At 32.9% G+C, this 22,779-nt stretch overlaps 1 protein-coding gene across 1 annotated transcript in view; it reads left to right on the forward strand.

Annotated features, from left to right (window-relative positions):
• LOC131843189 (calmodulin-binding transcription activator 2-like) overlaps positions 1-20,467 on the forward strand; it is a 52,277-nt gene extending 31,810 nt beyond the window's left edge. Inside the window, 17 exon segments of the mRNA XM_059191803.1 lie at positions 21-1,040; positions 1,311-1,542; positions 2,098-2,318; positions 2,911-3,180; positions 3,631-3,821; positions 4,228-4,362; positions 4,805-4,899; positions 5,880-5,967; positions 8,043-8,121; positions 8,445-8,587; positions 10,615-10,736; positions 11,238-11,374; positions 12,028-12,128; positions 12,808-12,882; positions 18,556-18,581; positions 18,584-18,659; positions 20,365-20,467. Of these exon segments, the coding sequence (XP_059047786.1) occupies positions 21-1,040; positions 1,311-1,542; positions 2,098-2,318; positions 2,911-3,180; positions 3,631-3,821; positions 4,228-4,362; positions 4,805-4,899; positions 5,880-5,967; positions 8,043-8,121; positions 8,445-8,587; positions 10,615-10,736; positions 11,238-11,374; positions 12,028-12,128; positions 12,808-12,882; positions 18,556-18,581; positions 18,584-18,659; positions 20,365-20,467 (3,114 nt within the window).
• Positions 20,468-22,779: the final 2,312 nt, after the last annotated feature.

A 22,779-nucleotide genomic window follows, 5' to 3' on the forward strand; every position in this document is an offset into this window, starting at 1 on the left:
GTTAGGGCAAAATGTTTCAGACGACGGAGACGGTGGAAGCAATCGTCGGGCAGCTGATGGAGAAACAGCGGGCTGCAAGGGCTGCGGCGCTAGCGAGGCAACTAGAGTGCGGTTGCCCTGATTCCACTTGTCAGGATTCAAGAACTTGCGCGCATCCTTTACGACGTATACAAGCAGCGAAGCCTCCGCCGTCAGACCATCACGTTTCTTCAACAACTGGCCCATCACCACGACCCATGTCGCAACCACCACGGCAATACACTAGAGATCATAGACCATCCGCGCAACCAGCTTCTCCATTGCTAGTTTCTCTTGGCCAAATTCAAGGAGGAGGTGGTCTTTTAATTTTAAATGGAACGAGTAACGCCGCCCAGCAACATTCGTCCTTAGTGTCTCCTCTGTCATTGACGTCGTTTGTATGTGAAGAGCCCAGGGATAGGTACCGGCAACAATACAAACCCACATTCGTTTTGAAACGTGAGGTACCTGATAGTCAACCGTCTTCGTGTCTGCACAATACGGAATCGACGTTCGAAGTAGAAAGCCAAATAGAGGAAAAAGTAGAAATTAATTCTTTTGATAGGAAAATTAAAATGGAGCCGAGGAGTAGAAACCATATGGTTGCTAGTGCACCAACTACCCCGTCTAGGTATCCAGATTTAGTAGAACGATTAGAAAGTAAAGTTATGACGGAAAACTGTGATGATACATTAGTATTACTTGGTACAGATGGAAATTTAGGATCTAGTGGGTTCTTTGACGAAACTTTGGAATTATCACATGAAGACATACAAAAGACTTTATCAGCTAATATGCCTACTTGTGAATTAGATAGAAGCGGTGTGAGGTCTTCCGATACGGCCAACGTAATGGTGTCGGGGATAGATACAATGGACTTTATTGAAAGTTGTGAGGCAGTGGCATCACCTACACACGTAGTAGATGATAATGTGTTCGTAAATCTTGACGCATTTGATATGTTAGGAGATTTTCCTGAATTGGAAGTGCTAGATCCGAGCACAATATCAACGCATCCCTTAGTAAGTAATCAATATTATTAAGACCTTAAAGAAATATAAATATACGACACAGACTAAATATTTATGGTTTTAAAAAAAAAAATACAGTAAAATAATGCAAATTAATCATTTGCATTATTATACTGTATTGAATTTTTTTTTAACGCTAATATTTGAAAAACAACTAGGTAGTTTAGTAAATTTAAATTTTATTTTAGTAAATGATTATTGATCAAAAGCTGAAAGAATAAATTAATCCCGGCTTTCTTAACTAATTGTCCTGTATTACAGATATCCTGTGAGAAATCACCTCCTGAAGAAAAAATGCAAATGGACTGCAGTGGTGAGGGTGCTCTCAGCATTACTGATTATTCACCAGAATGGGCTTATCCTGAGGGCGGAGTGAAGGTCCTAGTGGCCGGACCTTGGACTGAGACCTCTGATCAGTATACGGTTCTCTTTGACAACTTTCCTGTGCCATCGAAGTTGGTGCAGAATGGGTTACTTCGATGCTATTGTCCAGGTAGATTAAATATTATATGTTTAGAAGAATTATTTTTAGGTATCCTAGTGGTTAATATATCGATTTATAGCCAAGAGTTGAAAGGTGTATTCAAATTTGGCTGACACAAAAATAAAACTTTGTGTCTATTTATACTTCTGACTCAGATGAAGAAAACACCGATACCAAACTATTTCAAGAGAAGACGGTATGGTTATGTTGATTTCAAATGTACTATACATACTTATCTATTTGTTTTTAAATTCCTATTACACTCCTTTCGCTTACATAATTATAAACAAGCATTTTAAAGATAAGAAATGATTGTTCATTTGTAATAGATTAAAAAAATGTTTAATTGACTTTAAATTGCTTTGACCTGTTATTGGGGCTATATTTTACTTAGGGATCTATAATTTCATAGATCCCTAGAATAATTGCACCTATGAGAAAAGAAATTCGAGACGGTTCATTAGTAAGTAATATTAATATATAATATATGTATTTAATTGAAAAGTAGTAGAATCCACTATAATTAATTAATGTTTAAAAATTGGTTAATTTGATTCTTTTCAGCTCACGAAGCAGGTTTAGCAGCTCTTCAAGTCGCTCGTGGAGGGCGTGTAGTTTCTGATACTGTTACATTCGAGTACAAGGCAGGCCCTGTACCAGTCCCTTCATCTCCGGCTTCTGCTCCGTTGCCATCGCTAGATTTTAGAAGGTTTCTACTGCTCCAACGGGTTCAGCGTCTTAATGGCCGGTTGCAAATAAAAAATGAGCCTTTAGATGATAATCAGGTAATGACTCAATTATAATTGTGTTTATTTACGTGTGAAGATAATTTTATTTGCTTATAAACAATTACATTTCATTTAAAAAATATATCATTGTTATACAATGTGGCACATTGAAGCATTCTATCCAAGATATTGACAGATTTGCCTCTTTAAACGTCCATAATTTTATTCTGCCTCAAAATCACTACCAGATCTAGAGTAACTAGTGACCTCGTAGAGCGTGTTGCAATATCTGTCAAAATCAATTTGGCTTTTGGGTTCCATAGCCCCAATATCTCTACGTCGAATGGTAAAAGCCAATACGACCTCTTCAGATTCGGGTACCTTTTTAAAACTGCCGCCAACGTTATTGCCGTATGATTGTGTACAATTATTAGACTTCATTATTATTTTGTTTCGATTAGTTGTTGAATATATATACATTTTTGCTTACAAATCGCAATACCATAAAAAAACTATTTATTAGAATTCGAGTATATTTATTTCTACGTAATTTTTTTTTTATCATTCTTATTCAAAGTATTTACATAAGTTGCCTTAATTACGTGTAATATAATATAGTATAATAATCTTTTACTATTCCCAATTTCAGATCGAAGACGTTCAAATTTATTCGAATCCAAAATTTGAAGAACGACTCGTTACCTTCTGTCGATCTCTCAGTTCAAGATCAGTTGGCCAATCCGAAGGTTTTACGATGGATTCTGAAGAGGATGGCTCCACGATACTGCATCTTGCAGCTGCATTGGGCTATACGAAGCTAACGATAGTACTTTTAAGATGGCGACAGGATGATACTAATTTGGCCTTAGAGAAAGAAGTCAATTTAGGTGCGCGAGATAGTGATAATTGTACGCCTCTGGTGAGTATTCCTAATATTTTCTTCAAGATATCCAGTAAAATAAGCATATTTTATTGTGTGTTTTGCTGTTTCTGTAGAAATGCAATAATATTTTAAAAGCCTAATCTCATGTTTGAAGGCTACGTTGGGAGATTTGATGGTTGGTTTGATATTTTTTTTTAAGCACTACTACTACTACTAATACTTTATTTGACGCACGGTACAAACGTTTGTATTCATGAGTATGATTATTTGTATCGGTTTGGTTGTTTTCAACGTATTATATATATATATATTATGTCTTTAAAAAATGTATCTAAGTATATATCAGTTGTCCAGTTCCTATAACATAAACTTTGTTCAACCTAGAACTAAATGACGCTGTATGAATTGTCTAAGGATATTATTAATATTATTATATATTTTAATCAGAAAGCAGTAACATTTCACCGTAATGTTGCAACATTATAGATGGTAGCAAGTGCAGCTGGTCATGTAGAAACAGCAGTGGTACTGGCCCGATGGAGTGCTGGCACACGCAGTGAGGCTGGAGCCAGACAAGCTGCTGCTGCGGCCAGGAGATCTGGACATATGGCTCTTGCTGCATTACTGGATAGGATACACCCGCCGCAGAAAGATGGCGTATTTCTAAGACCACTCAGGTAAATGGCATTTTTATAATTTTTAACGGCTTCCGTTGTCTAGCGGTTTGGTCTACTCCGCTTTACTTTTATTGAAAGGCTTCTATTCTTGGACGATACAAACATTGTATTAATAATTATGAATCTTTGTATGCTGATCTGCTCTATTGTCATATTCATGATTGAATATTATGAATATGATAGAATCATATACATATTTATTATAGAAGCATTATTCTATTCTATATTGTTTACATAAAAACAATCAATTTTGTTTCACTTTAAAAAAATGTCGATATTAAGATACACACCATAAACAAGCAATCAAAATATATATTGTATTTTATACAAATTTTAACAAGTTAAATGAACTGAAAAAAATGTTATAAATACTCAATTAATTCTTTTAAATTTCTCTTACTTCCAGTTTGTCACAAAAGAGCCGTGCTGGTAGTCTGGAAAGTAATCTCGTCAAGCGACCATCCATAGACAGTGGTATCAACATGGCGGATGCTTTCCGATCTAGTTCCGCTATTGATAAAACTGATAATATTTCGGCACGGTGAGCAACAGTTATTTATTTAGCAGTAGCTCTACTTCACTCAGACTCTTAAACTATTTTGTAGCGAGAATTTGAGATTATAAACATATTTTGTAATTGGTCTTGGAAGCTACGTTCCTTGAACTAAGGAAGATAAGTAATACTTAACATTTAAATATTGGGACTGTTAGAATTTTTAATATAATATAGGTATCTTAGACTTTGGACAACGGTGACTATCTCACGTACTTCGTTGGCATTCAGCTAGCTTTGTAAGTAAAGTTTCAGTTGAAGGATGATATATTGCAGAAAAAAATAACTCTGTTATCGTAAATGTAGTTTAATTTGGTCAGGTGATAATTATCTAATACGGCAATTTCAATTCTTCAATATTAAATCTTGTTCCAAGAAGTTCAGTTAATAATAATAAATAAATTTGCAACTCAAAATCTAAATGTTACAGATGGGAAAGGAGCATGTCATTACCCCTAGACTCTGATACATCGGAAGATAGTCTTGGAGATTCGAAAATCGGAAGACGCATGGACCTAGCTCTTTGTAAGTTCACAATTATTTTACACCATTTTCACTCCATAGTCGATTCGATTTTCTTTTGCTGATTTATTTATATCGGCACGGCGCCTGAAATTTCGGAGGTTTATTGATAAAATTTGATATTTTTGCTAAGATTGCTTAGAACGTCAACTGTGGTATTGGCATCGTCGTCATGGGTTATTCTTATTAAGCGCAATGTGTTCTAATTTTCTTCGATAATACGGGCATATTTGTAATGTGTTTTAGCTTCTAATCTTCTTTGATTTAAACGATTATATATAATAAAATTATTCTAAAATTATGTGTTCAACAAAAAACGAAAATGTTCAGAATGACAAAAAAAGTTTAACAAATAATAAAAACTTTTTGTCATCAATAATATTTAATAACGCAAGTAAGTAGAAAGATAATTATAATTAGCGGTTCTTAATCTATAATAATACTAAGGTACTAATAAATAGATAATGATTAATTAAAATAAACATAGAATTACTGAAATATTATGGGGTTATGCTTAGTTATAATTTTCAAAAAATCGATGACTCGAAAGTAAAAATTATTCGAAGTCTCTTTGCCCTGCTAAGAGTGAAAGTAGATCTCGGAGATACCCCGTTGCCCAAGTATATTCCGAGGAAATTCTAGAATAAGTACCCTCGGAGAAATAAGCGTATTCTTAATAAGAATGAAAGAGTGTAGGCAAGCGAAAATTAAGACTATGAGCATAACCACGTGAAGACTCCTTTACCCCGCTGATGATGGAGGTAGGTCTCGGAGAATACCCCATGTAGTAGAAGACCGTACCGTACTCCGGGGTTATTACCTCGGGTCTCTAGAATGGGTGGCCCTCGTAGGCTGTTTTAGGATTCGCCCCGTTGCCTTAGTATACTCCGGGGCAATTCTAGAATGAGTGCCCCCGTAGGCGGGTTTAAGAATCGAAGGAAAAGAAGTGAGTTCGCGCGGTGGTGAGAGTAGTCCATGTCCAGGCGAGACGGCGTGGCGTCGCGCCGCCAGCCCGCTCATTGACGTGGAGACTCTCTCGGACTGCTCGTCGCCGCCGCCGCGCGCCCCCCGGTACACGCTGGTAACTACCATCACTGGACGCCGCACTCCCGGCATTCGGACGGCAGATTGCAAATGGTGTAGACGCTAGGAAACTGTTCTCAAAACTGACCCTTGAGCTTGATCTAGTATTTGAAATAATAATGATGTAGAAGAGGAATTGGTTGTAGATAATTAATTAATATATTTTGCATTTCTTTTATTGGAAATGCGAAGAAACAATGAAAATAAATTTTGTGATTTAGTTGTTTATTTGGAAAATTTGTTTGATGAATAATAATTATGAGTTACTTCAAATTATAAAGATGTCGAAATGAAAGATATAGTCAAATTAAATAACATACACATATTTTTCAATATTTACTTTGTCCATTTCTGTCATAAAAAATTGTAATGAAGGAATATCCGAAATGGAAAAAATGCAAAAGTATATTTTAAAAAAGTAATTTCGACAACCACCCCACCAGGGAGTATCCCTGGTGGGGTGGTTAAGAAATATGTTTTTGTGTTTATTTATATAATAACAAAATTGTAAATAATTAAATTTAATATCAATGACAAAAATTTACAATCTTATGAGATGTCTGCCTAATACTCATTAGGCAGACATTATAATATCTCACAAAGTTTTACACATTTTGTTCTGAATGAATTATTTTCTGGTTGTAAAGTATAATTAACAATACCGAGTATTCCCCTTCAACAAATTTGAACTTATCAAGCTTAAAATATTTATAACTGTTAAGCAAATATAAAGTTTATTGGCAATGACAAATATGAAACCAATTGCTCTATACCATTTCAACGGCAACTACCCTCCGCTCGTCCAATTTATTGATGTTGTAATTGTAGTAGTTGCATCACCGTTCTGGCAGCTCGTTCCTCTTCTTCTAACATATTATATTGTCTATACCTTTGTCCTGTTCTGTCGCCAGTCTGTAGCCCTGAACGTGAACACTGTATGTCGGTAGACCACTAGTAGTTCTTCTATATTCGTATCCTACCAAGAACGGAGATCCCGTTGTTTGTATTAGTATCCTAAAAGCTAAACCGACTTTATTCTTTTATTCAAATTGTAACTCTGTGTATATTGATTAATGTTTTATTTTAAAAGTCATGAAGTTCGGTTTGGCTTTCTCGATGTTGTCCTTCGATGTCGCTTTCATTGGTTCGTATCGGTCTATCCACTATCACTCCACTCTCAAACATATTCCAATCGATTGGCTTATTTACCTCTTACAGTTCAATACACTTCAAGACAACGTTGCTACAAGTCAGTACACCATTTTCAGTATCAGTAACATGGACAATATTAAACGTGACACGACACCGCATGTCGGCTAAACTGCTTGCATGACTCAATATTTATATTATGGAAGCTTTTTATGTGTAGTTAGTTTAATTATTGGTTGGTAGTTTCTGTAGCAATTTGTTGTTATTGCGTGGAAACGTTTTAATGTTAGTATATACTATAGAAGGTAAGTTTTATGTACCATAAGATGTTTGTTCATTAATGATTTTCACATTTATGTAATAATTGATTTCTTTAATTTAGTAATGTGTGTGTGTCTTTTTTTATTTTCTTATTTACGAATAAAAAAAATTAAGAAAATATATATTTTTATATAATTTATGTTCTCTGAAATAATATAATTTGATCATAACTGGACTTTTTATAAAAATGCGTACATTAAGAGGTAAGTTTGAATTAAGCATATGCATAACCGTAAATTTTAGCATAGGCTTGAAATAAACACTTAAGAATAATTTCTAGTTAAGCAACATTTAATAAATTATAATTTCTAGTTTAATTAGTTGAATCATATTTTATACATTTGATTGCAAATCGAATGGAATAATGCATATAAAAGTTTAAGTAAAAATTACTACATATATAATAATATTAAATATACGTCACATATAGATAAAATATCTAATAATCATAGTTTTTTGTTTCTACTATGATGATATAGTTCCAATAATAATTGTCATATATCTTTGAAGTATAGACAGCTACATATATAATATATTTTTAATATATGAAAGGATGTAATCATTAATATTAGTTCAGAGAATTAATTTTACAGAAATGTTTCAGGGGAGCAAGATGACCGTGTATTCACGTTGGCGGAGGAAATAATTGCAGCTATGCCTGATAGGATAAAAGTGAGTTAATAAATCTGTATATGAATATAATAAACATCATCTTCAATTTGTTCCTTCAAAATACAACAGTTTCAGTGGTCTAGTGGTATAGCATACTGCTTTACTGTCTCATGGTCGCAGGTTCGATTCCTCGCACGGTACAAACATTTGTATTCCTCAGTATAATTGTATGTATAATTCATCATAACATTTAGTTAATGTTGTGATGAATTCTAATGAATTTTTCATTGGTGTTCATTATAACAATTTAATCAGAACATCACAATTATCATTCTCAAAAACCTCTGCATTTATATTGTTAATAAGGATAATTGTTGTTGTAGAACGAGAGCTCATCACTGCTGACCGGATGCGGATTGGAGTCTGGCGGCGGTGGGGGTGAAGACACCCTCATGGGACCTCTTCTGGATGATTCCACTACCTTCAACACCGAATTCACCTTGGAAGTCTCTGATAATACGTACAGGTAGTCCACTATGCTCAGTTTTTAATATAAAAAAGGCTTTTTTTTACAACGTAGGTGGCAAAGAAACATACGGACCATATGATGGTAAACGGTTACTGTAGCCTATCGACGCCTGAAACACCGGGGGAGGCACGTGTGCGTTGCCGACCCTTAAAAAACCTTAATATACCCTTTTTGAAAACCCCATACTGTAGTCTCTCGAGAAAACCTCGTCAAGTAGTGCATTCCACAATCTTAAAGATGACTTCTCACCGAGCAATTCCATCAACTGGTGCGTGTCCCATATTTCACACTGGCACTTGCTTGCACGTCATGGGTATAGCCACGGTGGGGCAGGGTGAGGTGCTTGCCCCATCCTGGCTCTGGTAAAGTACCTAACAAAACCTAAAGTAATAAATAATCCTAGTACTAACTAGCCATATCTAGCACAGTACTATTATAGGTATAAATTTTCTACTCCAAAGTCTGCATTATATGTATATACCATCTTTTATGTTTTCACTATTATTTAATTTTGTATAGGTTAATATTTTTAGTTCTCATGTTAAGTGAATAATTTGTAATTATTAATGTTATTATTATCTAAAAACCTAAACGTAATACTTAATATCCGTAAGAAAGTTTATACTCGATAGTTGACACAATAAATAACATACAGATACAGACTGCTATAGAGTGTAACAGTTTTGTATGAAAACATGAATCAAGGTAAAACTGCGGTTTGCTAGTTACATAATATTTTAGACTGCTATCCTGCCCTGAACCCATGCTCACCATAGCATTGCTACGTCCATGCAGCCCGTTGAGTTTCATTTATTTTAATTTTTAAGTTAACACTCTTAGTGCCAAGACCCTAAGTGACCGTTTAAAAAAATCTATAAAATTTTTGTAAAATCACCGATTCCAAGACCATTTACATCGCAAAAATGCGACAGGCCATTCATTCATTTCATTTGTATAACAGATATATAGAAAGTATGTTCCTAAGGGATACACGGCGCATTTACTAAGTAGATAGAAGTGTATACATTTGAGTATACATACAGTGTTCCAGACACTGTGTGACAAAAATATACACATGGCGCCTAAGGTGTTAAACTAATAGTGTTAGTGGCGAACACGACTGCGAGTGTTTTAGCTCGCAGTCATGTTCTCGACTATGGGGATATAGTAATGGTTAGGCTCAGTGTATATGAGGCCGCATGTCAACATCTTCCATACGATTCGTCTAAGTATGTGCGGAAGTTTTTAATTTAACCATTACAAAAAACCAACAGGTAGAAGTAGATATAGAGAGAGATGGAGTAATTGAAAACCTTACATCGTATACGTTTAAAAGAAAATAGTTGGTATTAAGATTATTATTAAAAATACGTGATAATTTGGAAGAAGAAATGATGAACTAAATAAATAAACTTAGATGTCTCATTCCGACGAAGATTGAAATTACGATGATCTGAGTCTTCACCTCGAAAGCCGGTGCCTTTAGACTAAAGTCGTATCCGTCAGGCAGGAGTTAGCCTTCAGCCGCTCCATAAGTCATCCTGCGGCTTTTGAATGCCATCTGTTCTGCCACTCGTTCCCTATCGTTCGGTGTAGCTGTAAAGGCCAGCTGTGGCCAAAAGCATTAGTATAGATCGAGGAAAAAACATTGTTTATTAAAGAAATGTCAGTATTAAAGCCACAGATTACATATGATATACATAGTCTTGTTGGTTTATTAATGCAACTTGGTATAAGTTTGGTTGGTTTAGCTTTGGTGGTACCAAAAAGTCGTGGAATCAAATATATTAAGTTATGGTTAACTTGGTTTCCGGGACAGCGTAACATTTACTTCACTACTAGTACATTTATTTTTGTTCTTATAAGTCATCACTGTACTATCTTTAATATATTTGTTATAAATTCGAAGTGAACATGTTTGTTAACAGGTACTGTACTGCGTTTCGTTGCTGTGTCTGACAGATGGTAATTTTTCCCATGCTCATCAGTACATTTATTTTTGGTCGATATTTTGTATTCACCAGGATCTGCATTGTCACATTGTCACCACCTCCACCATCACCACGACCAAACTCGGTGTCCGCTTCATCAGCAACGCTGCAAGAATTCCTTAACGCTACGCACTTTTCTAACTTAACGCTTAATGGTAAGATCCTTTGGAATGGATATGCATGAGTGATATCGTGGTGCCACATGATAACGTGATGTCTGTAGTTCTGTTCAAATCACATCAAAAATCATTTATTCATCTAGGCCATTTTAGACGCTTATGAATGTCAAGTTTTTTGTTATGGAATAAATAATATTTTTTTCTATATCGTCCAGTTCAGTATACAGTTTCATTTCAAGAATTGGCAAGAAACTTAACTGAATTTCTTTTTTTAAAGCTAGTTCATTACAATATATACTTAAATAGGTGTTTATGTCGAATATTAAATGAAAATGCCGAGCATGAACACAACTATTGCCATGCTCGTTTGTCATTTAAGTGATCGTTTTAATAAGTTTTGCTCAATAAATATGATTTATCAGATATTACATAAAAAAAATGCTTGTAAGTATTTGAAATAAGAATCATTTGGTCCTTCTCTATATTAAGTTGAATCATTTTCAAAATCATATTTTAAATTTAGAATGTATCTTGTAGATCGCGAACAGCGAGAGCTATATTCAGCGGCGATCACGATTCAGAAAGCGTACCGTCAATACAGAGGGCGGCAGTTGCAGCGCCGCGCTGCAGCCGCTGCTATCACAATACAGAACTGCTATCGTCGATATAAACAGGTAGAGTTTATAGAATATCTTAAGTGAGATTTTAAAAGTCAGAAAGTGTATTCTATAATTGCGACCGAGAAGTCATTTTCTTGTAGTGAGATAATTGGCTATATGACATTAATTCATAGATAGAAACAATATTTTCAGAAGAAAATATATTTTCTTTGTTCTCCCACGAATAGAATGCGACGCATTGAGTAGCATTGTAAAACCGAGCCCCCTCCAATTCAAACTGGGATCCAAATCGAAAAGCGGTACCCTCAAACTAAAGTCGTATCCGTCAGGCGGGAGTTGGCCTTCAGCCGCTCTATAAGTCCTTCCGCGGGTTTGCAGTGCCATCTGCACTTGCCCCCTATCGTCCGTTGAAGCTGTAAAGGCCAGTTGGGGCCAACAGCATTAGAAAAGTCCGAAAGATTTTCCATAATTATGAAGCACGGTGAAGGTTCCCAAGCAGTAAGGCTTTGCCCAATAGTTTAAAGACACAATTGGATTTTTTTAAGAGCTGTTTGCGTTCTTTCCAATTGGAAGTTGGAACGGTCTTTTCATAGTGATGATGAATTTGTTAGCAGCAAAAATTGTGTAATTTCAAGCATAATATAAATTGTCAAATCAAAAATATATATTACTATAACTATAATGATGCGAATGTTGTTTGTGTACAGTTCGCATATCTGAAGCATATGCACGCAGCGGCAACAGTAATTCAACGCGGCTACCGTCTAATGCGGGCACGACGGCAGGCAGCCAATAATACACCTATTAAGTAAGTTTTTGTTATAAAACAAATAAAAATAGAATAGAATAAAATGGAAAATTGTTAATTAAAATAAACTTAAGTTTAAGCACTTTTGAATAGTCATACTTATTTTTAATCTACCGCTTATTCGGAACGCTATATCATCGCAAGAAGAACGATAAAGAAACTTGCGTGTTGCCCTTTAAAATAACTATAGTTACTTTATATTTTTAAGTTGAAATGTGTTATTAACCAACTAGTGCTATAATTCATTAGAATCAAAATAATAAAATGCAATAATTATAAGTATCAAAAATTAGGAAATCGATTCTATTGTTTCAACTTTACAGTTGATTTCTCAAAAATATAATGTTTGAGTTAATACTAAACAGCATTATTACACATGTGTGGTACATAAAAATTTGAATTTAGAAAGAATTGGTATCCGATATCCTATTGTTTGTCAAAGAAGCAATTGAAATCTAGTTCCTAATTTAAAAAATGTTGATATTAAAAACTGGATACTGTAATGTATCGTTTAATTTAAAAGAAGAACACAACTTATTCTATTTTTCTTAACTGCCAGTACCTATTCATAACTCTAAAATAACTAAAATGTTATGAAAGTTTTACTATTGTAGTGTGCTTTTTGAAGAAACAAAATTATTTTCAATCAAGGGAATAAATTATAACTTTTCTTACCCAGACGGACATATTCCCAGCGGCGACAAAATCAGGCGGCAAGAAAAATTCAGCAATTTATGAGGCAGTCTAAAATCAAGTGAGTATAGACCTATATTTTGTTAGTCAGATTTTCTAGATTTTTAATCCCTAATGTATAGCAAAGGAATAGTATTATAAGTTTAAATGTTAGGCTTTTCTCGTGTGTTTGGCATTACAGTTCCTGAATAATTGAACTATATATATTGTTGTAAATTTGACGCAGTTATTTAAATACGTACAGTTTTATTTCTTTTATTGAGTTAGCGATGTTTTGACAATGTTACAAACGCCATGATCCATGGACTCTATTTAGTTTAATTAAACAAAAACAAAAATTGCGTTCAGAAACTCTATTAAGTGTACGTGAGTATACTGGGAGTATTGTTTGCCGAGATGAGTATCGAGCGAGTTTCAACAGTAGCAACAAACGAAGACGTGTGAAGATAGACAAATGAGTCTGCCCATAAAAGATTTATTTACTACTAGCTGACCCGCTAGTGGTAAATAAACTTCTGACTACGTCTGCATCACACCTACTTGACATTTATTATTATATTTCGTCGAATTTACAGAATATGTGTTATTCTGATATATAATTTCTTGCTGAGTTCTAACTGAAAATGATGGATTTTTAAGTATGACGATATATTTTCACCCATCGCACCACTTTATAGATTAAATTGTAATATCATCATTGCTTTTTTATAGGTTTAAACACAGTTTACAATTACGATATAGGTAATTTTGCTAAGAATATTAAAGTATAGAAATACTACTTTATTTTCTAGTACTAATATAACTATATTAATACTAGAAAATAAAGGAGTTTTTCTATCGCCGAGCACTATTTCGTCTGTATCATACTTACTTGACATTTATCATTATATTTCCCAATTTGTATAATATATTTTTAAATTATTACCTATGTGTTGCTCTAATATATAAGCTATATTATTGTAAAGTTCCATTAAAATACGTTTAATAGTTTTTGCGTGATAGAATAACAAAAATATATACTTACAAACTTTCGCGTTTATAATAATTTTATTAAGATTAAGATAACCCGCAGCTGTTCAGTTTATCCATGATCATGGAGGTTGAGACACGGCCCAAATATCGGGAACTCAATAAAAATAAATAAATAAAACGCTGTAATATCCGTAATTTCTCCTAATTGTACGTATAACTGAACTAGTTTTACTGATGTACTTTATAAAGTCATATGCTTGAATATTTTGCTCGCCTCAGCAATTGTCAGTCAGCTTCATTTGTGAGCTGTGTCCTAATTTAAACGGTGAGATATGGTAGTAATATTACAGCGTATAGAGACAATTTTGGTATCTGGAATATGAATATGGAATAAAATGACGTAAAATATTATGTTATTTAACCCTACAATTCCCCTACTGTTGTCCACACGAAAAGTGGAACTATTTTTTTTATACAATAATTAATTAAACTCGATTATTTTTGTCCATAGGATATTTTTTCCATAGGCAACTAATATCAATATTTCACTGAATAATATGTGTTTCATTAACATGATGAAGAGCGTATTGAAAAATCTTATTTTTCACATAAGGACTGACATTTTTTTGTTGTTAATTACGTATATATTTTTATATGTACAATATATATATATATATATATTATATAATCATTTGAGGTAGACATTATTTAATCCCTGGATTTATTTCAATAAATTGACCACAGGTGATCTCTCGATCCCAACGTGTAAATTTACTTTCGTTGCGGAGTGACCCACTCGTGGGCATACGGTCTTTAACGTGTTAAGTTCGTTTTTTAATTACACGTTATTGAAAACTCGATTTTCACCAAAAAATGTCACTCATTTGTATTTCAGCAAAAGAGCAGCACTAGCACGTGTAACAGTTAGTGTTCCATAAATATCGGTACGGTAAACTTTAACCGGTTTTTTTTACATATCGTAGAAATGCCGATATTTCTAAAGCAAATATAATTGGTATATACGATAATAGATCGTTTTCTACGTTACGAGCACGAATGTTAGGGAAAAGTTTCCGATATCTATTTGTATCTATCTGTCTGTATCTAATTTTCCAGTGCCGTGAACACGCTTTATTATAAGCCTATCCTTCCGATATGTTTGTTGGAATACTTTGTGTGTTTGTGAATTGTGTTTACAGTTATTATTATTAGTGACTGAGCTGGCGAATTTTCATATAATAGGAATGACTATTTATTTATTTATTTATTTATTTGCATAAATACAAAATATATTCGCATGTTATCGTAACCTTGAATAAAATAAAGAAAAAATATTCAATAATGTAACCTAAAAAAACAATGAAAAAAGTTTCATCGTTCTAGCTTCGAACCGCGACCATCGGAAGTAAAGCGGTGTATTAAACCGCTGAACCACTGAGGCATGGCTATATAAAGTGTATATACATATTTACACTTTATATTACGTTTCTTATTTAAGTAATCAATAATCAATAATAATATTTATACAAATCAACAGTGATTATTCAGATGTAGAGGCAATTCCAATATACTATATAAAAAAAAACTTATTTTTAAATATGATATCAGTAGATCCATATAACAATCACTGAGCTACGGAAAGCCATTGATTATAACAACCTAAAGTAGAATATTCGTATTTCGATGGAAGATAAAGTTTTGGGTATCCGACTTTGTGAAATTTTAATAAGAAAGTTATAATTTCTTGCTGAGTTCTAACTGAAAATGATGGATTTTTAAGTATGACGATATATTTTCGCCCATCGCACCGCTTTATAGATTAAATTGTAATATCATCATTGCTTTTTTATAGGTTTAAAGAAAGTTTACAATTACGATATAGGTAATTTTGCTAAGAATATTAAAGTATAGAAATACTCCTTTATTTTCTAGTACTAATATCTATAATAGCAGCTGATCTGCGCAACTTTGTCTGCATCTCACTTACTTGACATTTATTATCATATTTCGCCCAAATTCCATATATAATTCTATATTATAGCCTATGTATAATTACTGTAAAGTTTCATAAAAATCCATTCAGTAGTTTTTACGTGAAAGAGTAACAAACATCCGTTCATCCATCCATCCATCCATCCATCTATACTACAAACTTTTGCGTTTGTAATATTAGTAAGATATTAGTAAGATGGAACCCATAATATGCTCTAATTTAACATACTATACTAAGTAAATTTGAACATATTAAGGGTTATTTAAGTATATTAAGAGTACATTATTAATAATAAATTCAATTATATTATATAAATTATTTATCTGAATTAGTTTGTTATCTACACAATCATTGTATATTTTTTTCGAACTACTCTAATGCTATTGGCCGATGCTGCCCTTTACAGCTGCACCGAATGATGATGCGAGTGCAGATGGTACTCCAAACCTATGGAAGGACTTATGGAGCGGTTGAAGGCCTACTCTGCCTCAGATACGACTAGTCTGAGGGCAGGGGGTTCGAACCTTGGCTCAGGCCGTCGTAATTTCGATCCCTGTTTGAATTGGTCGGGGGTCGATCGGAGGGTAGTACTTATCCCCTTAAACCAGCGCCAAACGAACGTATATCTTCACACGTTTACTTTAGCACACCCATGAGAAAGAAGGAGATGGTACATATTACCTTCTCTGTCATGCGTAAGATTTCGTAAACGTATTTAGAATTGGCATGACGGCCTATTATGTTAGTGATGGGAACGATACGGTCACTGAAACTGTATATCCACGGATATAAATGAGAATCATTGGGTACTAAATCTGTAAATGCGAATACGGATACGAAATTTTTATTCAGTTGGTGTTTATGGATTGGTTTATATTTAATTATTTTTTTAGTATTTAACTGATATATATATATACCTATATAGCTAGGATAATATACATATATATACATTATCTTAACTTATATGGATACGAGAACTTTAGTACAATCAGTTAACTATTTTGGTATCATATCTTCCATCTACAATATTTTTTCTGATTCTGAGATTTAATATATTTAGTATGCTATTGTTATCTACTCATATATATTTAAATTATACCCAGCTATTTCCCGTGACTTTAATGACTTTTAAATAAAAGATAGTCCTATGTCAGTTTTAGGGATACAACCTAACTTGGTGACAATTTTTTTGACATATTTGACATTAGTATTTACCATATATGATTGCTTAATGCTCCAATATATATGATTACTAAATTTCATGAATGAAATATTGATGTGTACCTACCTACCTACCACTATAGTTATAACTACCTCCTAATAATGTAGGAGATCGTGTTACTCAATGACAGTCAGTAATAAACCAGTACTTGTGCCTAACAGTTATTTCCATTACTACCGTATTACCTTATACATATAAAATATACAGACACATTTTAGAATTAATAATATTGGTACACGTATATATACGTAATGAAATTTAATAACGTGAAATATTTCGTGGATAACTGTGGATATAGAAACGTATGTCTTGCACATCACTAGTTGTTAGTGTATTGCTAAGGAGTTTTCTCTACTAGGGTAGGTATCCAATTAGGACGACCCTCTACTCTCATAATTTCAGTTATCCGGACCCTAAGGGACTCTAAACAACAACTAGTCGCCCTAATCAGGTCTGTGGGTGGCACTTGGAACAATATATATATATATATATGTATAATAGTTTTATTATTTTTATAAACATATTTCATTTTATATATATCAGTTGAATATTAAGTTAATTATTATTATCATAGTCTTTTATCCGTATCAAAATAAATTACACTATTTTTTGAATAACTTTAAAACGAAATATATTATTGTAGTATTGCCATCTTATTTACTATTTGGAGATCTGTTTGCCAATTGACAAAGACCTCCTCCAGTCGTTTCCAATTGAATCGTGAGCTAAGGTAGTCAATTTACAGAGTACGGTACTTTAGTCTTCTAAATTGGCAACACAAGAGGAATATCACGGTCGACCAATATGGATGATGTCCGTGACACTGTTTATCACATATATAAAAAGGCAACGCTTGCCAGTTGTCATCTGATGCCTCTTTTTTAATTATATAAATAATTGATCAATATATTTTTATTAACTATGTTTATTATAAAAATTACCTATTATATTTTTCATGCTAGCATGGGAAGAATTTTCCACAAACGTAAGTTTCCAAGTGATTTAACACAAAAATAAAAATTCTTTAATAAAATGTATATTTTAATGTACTCCATTAAAATGTAGTAACATATTTTTTCAGGTAGGTATATCCTTTGTTTATATATAATTTATTGAGCATAAGAGTTCAATATTAAATCCAGAAAATGAATGAATAAATTAAGTTAATAATAAATTTTATTTTTTTTGCTGTACCAACGTAACAAAATTGATCTGCTCCAAACTTAACTACCTACTAAATATTTACTGTAAAATTATGGAATACAGTGCATAAATAAATAAATATTGGTTAAGTCATAAGCTGTTAGCGTGATCATGTTCCTGGGGAAACCCAGGGACGAGAAGTGTCGGACGATATAGCCGTTTGCAGCTACACACTCATGGCGCCGTGAAGACCGTGCGCACATCTTTAGTTTCATTACATAGTGTTAATGTCGGGCTAGAGTAATAAACCAATTTATAGATCTTTCACAGTCTCCTCTTTTCTCCCTGATGCCATCAATATTTATTAGTATTATATATAAGCTAAGTCAATCTGTCGCTGGCAGGTTGCAGAACGCGCGAGTCGAAAACGTGAGGAGGCCCTGCGATCGCCGGATGCCCACCAAAGCTCGTCGCAGCGCATCATCAGTACGCCGCCCACTCCCAATAGGTAAATATCAAGTGAATGATTTAAGTATGTATAAGAATAAGTTATAAAATTTATATATAATTTAATTAATTGAAAAACTGCGGGAAGCCATAACATATATTTTCGCGGAGCAAGCAAAGCGAGATATAGTAAATAAATAAAAAGAGGAATAAGAAAAGGACAAAAAGGTTTTATGTATTTCATGTCTATAGATTCTTTAGTCAATGGTCATAAAGGGCAAAACTTAAAAAAATAGCTAAATATCAAATATATCTTAACGACTGCTATCCCATATGACGTAGACAGAGGCAAGACAAGTCCATCACCAAGTGTATAATTTTATGTGCAAAGAATAAATAATAAATTTATTAGGATTGTACTGTTATTTTATTTCATAAATAGAGTACTTATAAGCGTTCTATTTATGAAATAAATTCCTCTTCTGAACTGTATCTTAATACATTGAATTGTACTTTAAGTTAATTCCTCAAGTCTTATCTGAACAATTCCCAAGCGAATGCTCTGAACTGTACGATCTTGAAGTTTATTGCTAATGACTTTCTTCAAATAACTTTAAAGAAATATATTTACAATTGTTATATATTGAAGAAAATTAAATACCTTTGAAATAGAATTAATCCTTACTCAAATAGACTTTATGTAAGCACTTTTGAATGGTCATATTTTTTAGTCTACCACTCTTTCGGATAGCAGACTCATCACAAGAAGAAAGAGTAAGAACCTTGCGTATTGTTTATTTTTAAATAAATGTTGTTCTGTATTATATTTTTAAGTTTTTTTGTGAGTACAAACAGCTAAAGAGCAAAATTGACAAAAAGTAAATAAATATAATAGTTACTTGAGTAACATAATCAGTCACAGTTATTAGATCAGTCCCTACAAAGAGCACTCGTTCTTGGATATAACTGATTCAGCCATCACTACGCTCTACCATAATTTAGTAAGCTGAATGACCCGTCCCACCATGCCACCACTTCTTCTTTAGTCGCACCTCTTGAGTAATCGTGACTTTCATCAGTATCAGTGGATTCTCTTCGTTATCCTCCTTGGTGACAGAGCTCTTCACCACTAGTCTGGACATTTAAGTGAGCGACTAACTCGCACATTCACCACATCACAAAATTGAAGACATGTTTTAAGTAAAGTAAGGAATCAAATTTAATCTGAGTGAAGTTAGTAGGATCTCCACATACAAAATTGGATTTGAATAATTCAGCGAAATGTGGACATGTCAAGTTTTGCTTTCACCACGACGTTGACAGCTGATACTGCAAGAGGCATCCATCCGGTAATAATAGCAGATATATAACGATCGTAAGGGTTTTAGGATATTTATTATATATACTTGAAATAAATAGTAATTGAGAGCAAATTTAATACCAATATTACAATTGCGGTTGTTAAGATATATTTTTATAACTTACAATATATAAAAAGTGTATGTATCTTTATTATAATTTTGTAAAAAATCATCGTGTTTTGTAAGCTATTTCAAAGTGTGTAGGTAGTGAAATTATAGTATTTATAAGCCCTGACATGATGCCTGGAGGCATGATTAATTAGATGATATCTTGTTCATGATTCTAACCATATATATAAGCGGCAGTTGCCGTTTACCATCAGACGAGCCTTCAGTTTGTTTGTTTAAATAATTGTTTTATTGTCTTGTAATGATTAATTATAAACACGTGATATTCTTTTCTAGGATTGTCGATTACTTAGCCCCAGAATCGCCAATGAACGCCGACGAAGAACTATTACTTGAGACTTCTGTTCAAAATGTGACAAGCGCCCACTTCGATCATTAGGATTATCTAAATCTCTTCGTTTCTATATTAAATTCTCCTGAGTATTGTATTGGTACAATTTAGTGAGACGTACAGTCTGTTTATTTAAGTTACTGTATTTAATATTAGATGTTGGCTTTGTAACATTGACAATCTTTTGACATTGCCTTCGTGATATTTAATGCCTTCACTTGTCTAATATTACTAGTCTTAATACTACCTTGAGTGAGATTGTCGACATCGGATTTATTAAACTACTAAATTAGTGATATCTACAGAGAGTTAATTTTAATATCCTATATGACAAAAGGCGGCACGAAACCGTTGTGCTGAGAGATATGGTAAATGTATCTGTCACAATAGAAATCGATTAGAGATTTGTATTTGCTATGATTAGAAGATTCGATGATTATTATTACTTTACTAGCAAAGCTTAGTTTAACAAATGATAAAACAATCGAATGTATCCTTACGCATGAGAAAGACAAAGACACGGCCTTATTACAAAAAGATAAATGTTTAGCTGTCATTCAATGTATTCCTTATTACTATCTAATCGTGATTGTCTATGGTCAAAGTTAGACCTGCGATGCCCCTAGTTTAACGGTCTAAATGCATTTTAAAAAATTGTATTCGATTTGCTATTAAAGCTAATTTTACGACAATAAAAACATATAAAAGACGGTTATTCCATTTGACTTTTGTCGATCCAATAAAAATATCTCGCCGTTTACAACGACATTAATAAATATTATATATTAATGAAATAGTTATAATGAAGACGTTTATACATTTTTCTTTGAACTAATATTATTTTTGATCTTTTCAGTTTTCTGGTTGGAAGTAATTGTACGGTGACAGACAAGTGACTGATTTCTGTATGGAATACATAAAACGATAACTGTAGTACTAAGTTTAGTCCTCTGTTAGATCTGGATTCGTAATAATGTTAGGTTTATTCCAAGTATTAACTTTAGGAATGGTTTAAACATTTAGACCACGTTTCGTCCGAGTTTTAAGATTTGCATGTTGCAAGTAAATAAAAATTATGTTATTTTATTATTATTAGACTGAAGATTCTATTAGCTATTACAATTACAATTTTTCCTCTTTCAAATTTATCGTGAAGTGTAAAATATTTGCAGGCGAACAATGTTTTTGTTTTATTATTTTTGTACATAATTGTAACTTGTTAACTTAGATCGGGTAGTTTCACTCAGGGTAGCGCGTTAAGTGAAAAGAATACATCAATTATGGAAGCTATATTACCTAATGTACAGTCTCTGATAGTACCAAAGAAGTCCTAATTATTTCTTTCATTTAGTAGTGCTGTTTTACTATAATTTATAACATTATATAATATAATAGGATTTCGTTTATTTGATTTATTATTATATAATTGATGTATTTCTTTTCTTATATCTTCATAACAATTATACAAAACAGGTTTCTTCTCCAAAGTTGTGAAATAACTCAGGCCTTGTCTACTGAAATTTTAGCCGTTCAATTTACAACCGTATCTATTAGGAATACGAAATAATATTGACTTTCATAATTCGTAGTAAGCTATCTCCATTTCTTTGTATTTGTAATTTATTTGATGTAGACGTTTCCATTTCTCCTTGGTAGCTTGTTCAGAGTTAAGATTCGATTTTTTCTTTATTTTGAACTCTTCAGGTCATAGACAGGGTTATATTTAGTATCATTTATCGTATTTGTATTATATTTTCATAATGTATTTTTGAGATATTTGTTTAGGACATTTATTGGATTTATATTTTTGAAAACTCTAAATTGGATGTAATGTAACTTATCTAGAAGATTCAGTGTATTGGCCAATTTGTTCTCAAAGCGGAAATATAAATATACATGAAATGATTTCTCTTGAATATTGTATTAGAATCTGTTTGACTGTAATGGATATTTTCTATTGCGTAAAGACTAACATTGCCAAACGGCATGTTTGCGAGTTGCGTTCGTTGATTTGCTTCGGATATTAGAGTATCAAGGTAAAACTTGAATTCTAGATTCTATTGATAATTTCCAGATGGAGTTAAAAGTATGTAGGTTAAGTACAAATTCAAATTATTAAAAAAAGCCACTGTTCTTATAAAGTAGTTGCACCTAGCGTAAAATACATTACCCGACGAGCTGTGAGTATTTTGAGATTTTATCGTATTTAAGGAGATATAAAGTAATATGCCGTTATTATAGTTTGACTATCGATAGAAGTCAACAGTATATAGTTTCGTTTCAGCCTAATAGGTTAATTTATTTTTAGTCTACGCAGTGAAATATGAAGCCTTAAATATCATCGAACATCTAATCTATCT

Source organism: Achroia grisella, unplaced genomic scaffold (genome assembly GCF_030625045.1).
Source record: "Achroia grisella isolate CSIRO2021 unplaced genomic scaffold, CSIRO_AGI_Agris_v1 utg2831, whole genome shotgun sequence".
Lineage (NCBI taxonomy): Eukaryota > Metazoa > Arthropoda > Insecta > Lepidoptera > Pyralidae > Achroia > Achroia grisella.